At 44.4% G+C, this 10,000-nt stretch overlaps 1 protein-coding gene and 1 long non-coding RNA gene across 3 annotated transcripts in view; both read left to right on the top strand.

The window, feature by feature from the left end:
- Positions 1-999, top strand: part of LOC116528853 — a 2,324-nt gene extending 1,325 nt beyond the window's left edge. Inside the window, exon 2 of the long non-coding RNA XR_004259244.1 lies at positions 1-999. This exon is cut by the window's left edge and continues 1,080 nt beyond it. This is a non-coding gene — a long non-coding RNA (uncharacterized LOC116528853).
- Positions 1-10,000, top strand: part of TMCO3 (transmembrane and coiled-coil domains 3) — a 55,516-nt gene that overhangs the window by 23,112 nt on the left and 22,404 nt on the right. For both annotated transcript variants that reach the window (XM_032246307.1, XM_032246308.1), the window contains one exon: positions 7,507-7,624. In XM_032246307.1, the coding sequence (XP_032102198.1) occupies positions 7,507-7,624 (118 nt within the window). The remainder of the gene's footprint in view (positions 1-7,506; positions 7,625-10,000) is intronic.

Here is a 10,000-nt window from a genome sequence, read left to right on the forward strand (position 1 = left end):
AGGGTCAGTATATACAGACTCGGAGCCCAGGTGCTGGACCGGGGAGGAGAAGAGTGGATGGGGAGGGTCAGTATAGACTCGGAGCCCAGGTGCTGGACCGGAGAGGAGACCTGGTATGTTTTCAGAACTCAAGGCAGGAGCCCGTCTCCAACCCCCACAGGATAAAGGGAAATAAGCCCACCCAGGTATGTCATGTACTGCAGCAGAGCATGAAGGGAACGTCTGAACACTTGGCAGAAAAGACAGGTGGTCTAAGAAGGAACAGCATATAAATGGGCTGACAGGACACATCTCAGCAACCTCAGGTGGTGGAAGATACTGGATAGGTATCCCACACCCATGAGAGACAAGTCATATGTGTCCAGCAAAAGTGCCATGGAAGAGTTGGGGGTGACATGCCAGCATTTCTGATGTGAGAAGACCCCAGAGCACCGCCCACCCCGCCATTTCCACAGGGCCAGCACAGGGGCCCAGCAGAGGCAGAGCTGGGCATGGAGACAGCAGGGAGACAGATGGTTCTAGAAGTTGATAAATTTAGTCAACTATGCCTGTTAGAAAAGGAGGTGTTTGAGTTTGTGGTTTTGAAGGCCAGGCCAAAACTCTACATAGTAAGAAGATAGGAGGGTTGCATGTTTGGGAAGGAGTTGGACTCAAGGACTTGGACTTGGAGAGGAAATTGATAATTAAACCTGTTAAATGTGTGATAGACCCACAGCGCATTAGAAAATGTAAGAAATTTACAATTAAACATGTTAAATGTGTAACGGAACTACAGCACAGTTAGCAAATGTAATTTGAAAAAAAGCTTCAGAAATAAACTTCTCAAAAGAGAGCTGTGACTTTTGAGTATAAAGTCACAAATGGAGTGAATTTGTGTTTACAGAGTTCATAAAAAGACCTATTCATAAAGATATAATTTCTCCTCAAATTTATAAACTCATAGCTGTTCCAATAAAAAAATATGGCAGGGTTTTTCATGAAACTGAACAAACTGATCCTGAAATGTATTTGGGGCCAAAAGGCCAAGAATAGCCAATATTAATGTGTGATGAGGAGCTCCAGCAGCTACCGGGACTGATGATGTCACAGTGGATAGTGGCACCATAGGCTGAGATGGAGCTGGGGAGTGGGGCCCACAGCTCAGACACTGCAGAGAAGCTGGGGATCAGCTCACCAGGAGTGGGAATTAGCTCTCCAAATGGAAGAAAATAAAATGAGCTTGGCTTTAAACTAGGAGAAGGAAATAGAAAATCTCTTTATAACCTTAGGGCAGAATTCCTTAAAATGTAGCAGAATTCAAAAGACAAAATACGGACACATACTACACGTTCAACTTTGTAACTTTCTTTTTCATACTAACCTCACTGTGGGGAAAACTATTCAACTCATTGAAAGGCTTTTTTTTTAGATGGAGTCTCGCTCCGTCGCCCAGGCTGGAGTGCAGTGGCGGTGGTGCGATCTTGGCTCACTGCAACCTCCGCCTCCCGAGTTCGAGTGATTCTCCTGCCTCAGCCTTCTGAGTAGCTGGGACTACAGGCACGTGCCACCACGCCCAGCTCATTTTTGTACTTTTAGTAGAGACAGGGTTTTCCCATGTTGGTCAGGCTGGTCTCAAACTCCTGACCTTGTGATCTGCCTGCCTCGGCCTCCCAAAGGGCTGGGATTACAGGCATCAGCCAATGCACCTGGCTGAAAGGTATTTTTTTTTTTTTAAATAAGTCACAGGCCAGAGGAAAACATTTCCCATAATTATTTATTTATTGTTAGTTTGTTTAGAGCAAAGGATTAATATTCATAATTTATTAAGAACGTCTGCAAATCCAAACCAAAAATTAACCTAATGGGAAAATAGGCAGAATATCTGAGTAACTTACAGGAGAACAAACCTGAATGATGAGTAAACATGAAGACGGCAGCCTCACTAGTAGTTGGGGTTGCAGGTTGAGGGGACTGAGATAGATGCCATCCACATGAGCTTGCCGCCAAGCTTTGTTTTAGATAGGGTCTTGCCGTCACCCAGGCTGGAGCACAGTGGCCCTATCTTGGCTCACTGCAGCCCCAACCTCCTGGGCTCAAGCGATCCTCCCACCGCAGCATCCTGAGTAGTTGGGACTACAGGTGTGTGCCACCATGCCTGGCTAAGTTTGTTATTTTTTTGTAGAGACAGGGTTTCTCTGTGTTACCCAGGCTGGTTTTGAACCCTGGCCTCAAGCAATCCTCCTGCCTCAGCCTTCCAAAGCACTAGGATTGCAGGCATGAGCCACCACACCTGGCCCTGGGTAACATTTTTAACCTGATGTACCCTTGGCAAGAACGTGGAGTTTCGAGATCTAAGCATTCTCCATGGGAATGTAAATTGGTTCGGCCACTTTGGAGAACAGTTTTACAGTCAGAAAATTCATTTCTACATACATAGCTTAGAAAATTTTTGCAAAGTATTATAATTCAAAGCAGCATTTTTACTTATTATTATTTTTTTTGAGACAGAGTCTTACACTGTTGCCGGGGCTGGAGTGCAGTGGCACGATCTTGGCTCACTGCAACCTCCACCTGCCAAGTTCACGTGATTCTCCTGCCTCAGCCTTCCAAGTAACTGGGATTATAGGACCCCGCCACCGAGCCCAGCTAGTTTTTTGTATTTTTAGTAGAGATGGGATTTCACTATGCTGGTCAGACAAGTTTCGAACTCCTGACCTTGTGATCTGCCTGCCTCGGCCTCCCAAAGTGCTCGGGTTACAGGCGTGAGCCACTGTGCCTGGCCAACAGCATTATTTTTCATTGCAAAAAATTGATTAACTGGATATTCAGTAACATGCTGGACAGTTAAGGTGTATTCATACACTGGAATGCTGCGGAAGCTAATGTGAATTACTCCTGTAGTATAGAAGGAAAAATATAAGATGTAGAATACAACGTATTTATATAAAGTCTGAACTTTACATACGTGCAAACTTTTACACTAAAAGCCAGAAGTGTTTGACAATGACAGATACGTCAGGGTGCTTCTGCCAGAGACGGGGAAGGTGTGCGATCAGAGAGGGAGGCAGGACAGCAGCCGCTTGTGACATTTCTGTCAGAAGCTGAGTCATGGCTCTGGTCACTGATGACATGATGCTTTGTACCTTTTTTCTTGATCCAAAGTATTTTATAATAATTGTTTTTGAAACCAGGTAACCACTAAAAAGTGGAAAAGCAGTTTATAATTTCCAAATGCTACTGTTTTATTTCTATAGTTTTGTAGTAAGCTTTGAGACCAGGAAGTGTGAATCCTCCAACTAACTTCGTTCAAGACTATTTTGGCTGTTTGGGGTCACTTGAGATTCTGTATAAATTTTAAGATAGGTTTTTCTGTTTCTTCTGAAAACATTGTTGGGATTCTGATAGGAATTGCATTGGATTTGTAGTTGTAATTTGGGTAGTGTTGACATCTAAACAATATTAAGTCTTCCAGTCCATGAATACAAGAGACCCTGCTTAAGCGTGCCTTTCATTTCTTTCAGCAGCGCTTTGAAGTTTTCAGTGTATAACTGTTTTGCCTCCTTGGTTAACTTTGTCCTAAGTGTTTTATTCTTTTTGACCTGTTGTAAATGGAATTGTTTTCTTAATCTCCTTTTCAGATTGTTCATTTTTAGTATATAGAAATGCAGCTGACTTTTGTGTGTTGATTTTGTGCCCTGCAACTTTGTGACTTGGTTTATTCTAACAGAATTTTGTGTGTGAAATATTTAGGATTTTCTACATTTAAGATAATCCCGTCTGCTTACAGGATCATTTAATTCTTCCTTTCCGATTTGGACACCAGCCTTATCTCTTAGAGAGGCACCCTGAGATGTGTGGTTGAGAGGATGTCTGGGGCTTCCCTCAGGGTACAGTGGAGGTTAGCATATGAAGCAAGGTTATTCTACTTGATCATGGAAACTGGATTATCTGTTCCTTGACATCCACTGTATTTCTGTTTCTACTTTTGCATATGTTTGAAATTTTATTAGAAATTCCTATAGATCGTCAGGCACGGTGGTTCATGCCTGTAATCCTAGCACTTTGGGAGGCTGAGCCAGGCAGATCAACTAAGGTCAGGAGTTCAAGACCATCCTGGCCAACATGGTGAAACCCTGTCTCTACTGAAAATACAAAAATTAGCCGGGCGTGGTGGTGTGTTCTGTAGTCCCAGCTACTCAGGAGGCTGAGGCACAAGAATTGCTTGAACCCAGAGGCAGAGGTTCTAGTGAATCAAGTTCACGCCACTGCACTCCAGCCTGGGCCACAGAGTGAGACTCCATCTCAAAAAAAAGAAGAATAAGAAAAAGAAATTCCTGTATAGCCCAGACTTAAGACTGTACCACCGGAGCTTAAAGGTATCAACTTTGACCACACCAGAAGCCTCAGTCCTACGTGGATTTTGGTCCAAATTCTGTTACTTTTTATTTCTCAGGATATCTAGCCAATTCATGTGATACTGGGGCCTAAATCCTCAGAGGGGTCCAGTAAATGTATAACTCCACTCTGCCTTGCCTGTGCTGAAAACTCATAGAGGAACAGAGGAGGCAGCTGGATCATGAAGAAGGTGTGGGTTGCATGCCTGGCAGTGATGAGCTGCTTAGGCCTCATGTTTAACCTCAGAGTAAGACTCTCACCACCCAGCCACATGCAGCACTGGCATCCAGAGGCCTCTGTGGGCAGGGCCTGCCCTGTGGAACTCAGGTCTGCGAGAGACACTCGAGACCAGGAGCCGTGGCTGGCTGCTTTACCAAAGGAAGAGGGGCTCTATCCGTTCCCAGGAAGAGGGCTCTTGTCTCTCTGGGAGTGAAGTAGGTGGGACCAGGCAAGAGGCCAGGAGTGGTAGGGAGACATTCCCTTCTTGTGAAAATGCAAGCGAGGGGAAAAGAGGTTTCCCCGACAATGTGCTAGAATATTCATGCAGCAATTTTTATACTAGTGGATAAATGGAACTCCTGAATGTCCGTCAGGAGATGAATGGATAAATTGTCGTCTACTCTGCCACAGTTCTGAAAATAAATCAGAGCTTTGTGCACCAGCATGGATGGTTTTCAGATATAGTCGTGGTCAAAGACAGCAAGTTGCAGAAATGTTGATTCTGTGAAGTTTAATATGAGAAAATAATGAGCCCAGCATTGTTTCCAAATCTGTAATGTTACATTAAGCAGAAGTGCATTCAAGGGATGATGACCTTTAAGGATAAGGTCAGGTGGGGAGTGTGGGTGCAGGAAAGAGGGTCCCAGTGGCAAGGGGTTTACAGCGCTCCTTGGTGGCACTCTTAGGACTTTGTTTCTTTCAAAATTGGAAGCAAATGTGTCACAGGTTTAAAATTCAGCAAAATTCCTTAGTGGGTATGTGAGCATTTGATATACTCCTTGTTTTCTGTATATTTAAACTTTAATAAAAGGAATGGAAAAGAGGAAAAAATTAAAATGGTTGTACTGATAAGCAAAAAAAACAAGTGCAAATTTCAGAAAGATGACAATGGTAAAAGCACTGAGAAATTGGAGAAGCTGCGCTGTCTCAGGGAATAATCACCTCCCTCTCACCTGACTGCACTGCCGAAGTTCGGTGCTGTCCCGGCTCCCAGCACTTGGCTTCTCCTGCAGCCCCAGGAACTCCCTGCCAGCAAAGGTTTCCTGCGCAGGCCCTGTGGGTATGGACTTGGGGTTCTGCACGGGGACTGTGGTGAAGACCTACCTGGTCTCTGCAGAGTCTGTGCTGCATGGTCTAGCGGACGGCAGCTGAATGCCTGTTGATTTAAGCCAGTTCACTGTGATTGGTGCAAAGGAAGAGAACAAAATACTAAAAACAGTTCCAAAATGCTGGCAGTAATACCATCAAAGGCTGTGTCTGAAAAGTGAAATGTAGTGAGGGATTTTGTTTTTTTAAATAGAAGGGGCGCAGGTGTGAATGTGTTGCCTGCAGAAGATGGGGGTAGCTCAAACTCTCGTCTCAGTCTCCCTCCCGTCTTGCAAAGGCTGCGAGATGAAGGGAGGTGTGGTGAGCACGAGCCCCAGCAAGGCTTATGGTGAAAATCCCCAATTTACGAAGCGTCGGCACAGACAGTGTTAGTTGGGAGGCAGTTTTTATGATCTCTGAATCATGTAACCCTAAAAGGCACAAAGCTGTAGCCACAACAGCCTGACGTGATCTGTTCAGACTGTTTTAAAATTCTAGACCAAGATACTTTGTTCACCGAAAATTTAATTTTGTGTAATAAGTAAATCAAGCCTTCTAAAATGATTACCTGAACTTCTGTCCAGAAAGAGATTTTTGATGGCATGGAGGGGGTTTTGTGTGGTTCTGCTACTTTTTAAAAATAAGCCTTTTCTATCAGATTGGTCTTTAAAAATCTGTTAATAGCAGTAGCTTTATTATTATTATTATTATTATTTCTTTTTTTTAGACGAAGTCTCGCTCTTGTTGCCTACCCTGGAGTGCAATGGCACGGTCTTGGCTCATTGCAGCCTCTGCCTCCTAGGATGAAGCAATTCTCCTGCTCCAGCCTCCCAAGTAGCTGGGATTATAGGTGCCCACCACTACACCTGGCATATTTTTGTATTTTTAGTAGAGATGGGGTTTCACCATGTTGGTCAGGCTGGTCTCTAACTCCTGACCTTAGGTGATCCACCCACCTCAGCCTCCCAAAGTGAGCCACCATACCCGGCTGTTTTTTGTTTTGTTTTGTTTTTTCTTTTGTTTTAAGACAAAATACCTTGTTTAGGGTGAGATTGGGGAATGACAATTTAATTTTTAGAAGCATGTTTACTAGAGTTCATAGCCAGAACTCTATGAACTGTGTTGAAAATGGGGATCGTTGGAGGCTTGTGCAAGTTACTGAATTCATGAAAAGTGTTTTATCATTTTCTTTTCTTCTTTCCCGAGTTGTTATTTAGTCTCTTCAGCTAGTCATGGCTACTGCTGTTCTGCCCTCATGAGCTAGTGTTTGTCTACTGAGCCTGCTTGGTGTCACAATGAAGGCTCATTCCGTGTGGTGGCTTGGATGGGTCTGCACATTTGGACACCACGTCTGGGTTGGCCACACAGAGAAGGCTCATTCTGTGCAGTGGCTTGCGTAGGTCTACACATGTGGAACACACCACATGACCAGAGGAGCCTGAGTCAGGCCTTCTGCAGTAGCTCAGGGAAGTTATAAAGGTAAGAAGCGAAGGCTTCTTCGTGTGTTTCTGGGACGCAGTGAAATTGGTGTGATTGTCCATCATCTTGTTTGCCATGTCATCTTTTTGTCATGAGGTTTTTCCATAATTATATAAATAACAAGTAAGTAGTAGAAGTAAGGTATTTTGGTGACTTACTTTACAAGATTTTTAATCTTAAAATCCCTCAGTGTTTGTTCTCAAAGAGATTTTAAAGTCTATTCTTAAAAATGTAAAGTGCCAAAATCGTTTGAGTTATTTTGGAAGTGTGCACAATGGCAGCATCTTGATTTTGGCTACTTTGAGTTGCTATAGACCTGTCTTCACTGCCTTTCCCCCACCACTGCAGGCGACATTGACTACAGCACGGTGCTCCTCGGCATGCTGGTGACGCAGGACGTGCAGCTCGGGCTCTTCATGGCTGTCATGCCGACCCTCATACAGGCGGGCACCAGTGCGTCTTCTAGGTAAATGCTTTGTGGACACAATTTGCTTTTCTAGTTTAAAATCACTTGTGTATAAAAATACTACTTTATACCTTTTCCAGAGAGATGTTCTGAACTCACCATGGCTCAGGCTGCTGAGCGCAGACCCTGGAGCAGCACTGCCTTGCTCACCCCTTGGCTCTGCTAAGCTCACCGCTTAGCTGCTCCTCGCCCTGCGCAGGTGGCTTACCCTCACCATTCCTCAGTCTTGTCTTCCATCAAGTGTGGGGGGGCAGTAGTGCCCACCAATGGAGTAGTCAGGAGAACTGAATGAGGTCAGATACACACATGCTTAGAACAATGCCTGGAACATAGTAATTGATGTGGGTGGGAGGGGTCTGTATGCTTGTGTATGTGTGTGTGGGGAAGTATCTGTGTGTGTATAGGTGGGGTATATCTGTATGCTTACAGGCTGTGTGTGTGACATGTATTCATGTATATCTGCATGTATTTGTGATGTGCCTGTGGGGGGGCATGTGTAGTGTGTGTTCTGTAGCATGTCTGGGGGGGTTATCCATGTTTGTGTATGTGGGTGTATCTGTGTGTGTGCATCTGTCTGTGCATCTGTGCATACATGTGTGGCATGTATTCATGTACATCTGCATGTATGTGGAGGGCATGTATGGTGTGTGTTCTGTGGTATGCCTGTGGGGGTATTCATGTATGTCAGGTGTATCTGTGTGCACGTGTGTCTGTGCATCTGTGCATGTATGTATGGCATGTATTTATAGCTGCATGTATGTGGGGGGCATGTATGGTGTGTGTGGTATGTCTGTGGGGGTAGCCGTGTGTGGCGGGGTGTATCTGTATGTGTGTACGTGTGTCTGTGCATCTGTGCATGCATGTGTGGCATGTATACATGTATATATTCATGCCTGTGTGGCAGTGGGGGCATGTGTCTACATTTGTGGGGGGGGGTTGTGTGTGTGTCCTGTTGTCTGTCTGTGGGGGTATCTGTGTGTATGTGGGGTATATCTGTGTGTTTGCATGCATGTGTGTGTGTGCATGTGCAGCACATATGCATGTATATCTGCATGCGTGTGTGTGTGTGTGTGTGTGTATGAGAGAGATCATTGTGTAGTTGTCATTGTTACTGTCGTCATCATTACCATTCCCTGATTCTCCCAACATAGTATTGCCAAATGTCAACTGCACTTGATTGGGTTCATGTGGAGAGAGAAGCCAAATGGGAAGAATGAATTTATGCAGAAAGTTGTGGGTCAGGCCACATATACAAGTGCGTTCCGAGAGTGTCAGCCAGAAAGTAAGTGCAGCTGCAAAGTCTAGGGCGCCCTCTCAGACTTAGAGGGCTACGAGCTTGAGCTTGTTTTAAGCCAATATACTGTACTTTGTGTATATAAATATTGTGCTTTAGATCTGCTCTCCAGAGGCTGCCTTTATTACATTTCTTACAACAATGAGTACAACAGGTCAAAACTGAGGAGACATTTTTGAGACTTCTTTTGGAATCGGATTAAAGCACCAGGTCCTGTCTCAGGTGCTTTACTTCTCCCTTTCTAACCTGTATGCTTTTGGGTTTTTTCTTGCCTTATTGCACTGGCTGGAATGTCCAGTACTTTGTTGGAAAGGATTGTGTGAAAGGACATCTTTGCCTTGCCCTTGACCTCTGCGGACAGTGTTCAGTCTCTCACCATTAAGCATGATGATAGATGTCAGTTTTATTGTAGACTCTGTTTGTCAAGCCGAGGAAATTCCCACCTACTTCTACTTTGCCGAGAGTTTTTATGATGAATGGGTGGTGGATTCTGCCAGTTGCTTTTTCTGTGCCAATTGATGTGATTATGTAATTTTTCTTTCTTAGCTAGTTGACATGATGGATAATATTGATTTTTGAAAGTTGAACCAGCCTTACATACCTGGGATATTCCCACTTGGTCTACGGATATAATTATTTTTATACATTGCTGCCTTCAGTTTGCTAATTTATTGAAGATTTTGGGGTCTCAGTTCATGAGAGATATTGGTGTGTAGTTTTCTCTCTCCCTTTTTTTTTTTTTTTTTTTTTTTTGGATATTCTGGGTTTTGGTATTAAGAGTCATACTAGGTTTGGCCGGGCGCGGTGGCTCACGCCTGTAATCCCAGCACTTTGGGAGGCAAGGCGGGTGGATCACGAGATCAAGAGATCGAGACCATCCTGGTCAACATGGTGAAACCCCGTCTTTACTAAAAAATACAAAAAATTAGCTGGGCATGGTGGCTCGTGCCTGTAATCCAGGCTACTCAGGAGGCTGAGGCAGGAGAATTGCCTGAATCCAGGAGGCGGAGGTTGCGGTGAGCCGAGATCGCGCCATTGCACTCCAGCCTGGGTAACAAGAGCGAAACTCCGCCACAAAAAAA

Source organism: Sapajus apella, unplaced genomic scaffold, assembly GCF_009761245.1.
Source record: "Sapajus apella isolate SASKATOON/1434 unplaced genomic scaffold, GSC_monkey_1.0 scaffold60, whole genome shotgun sequence".
Classification (NCBI taxonomy): domain Eukaryota; kingdom Metazoa; phylum Chordata; class Mammalia; order Primates; family Cebidae; genus Sapajus; species Sapajus apella.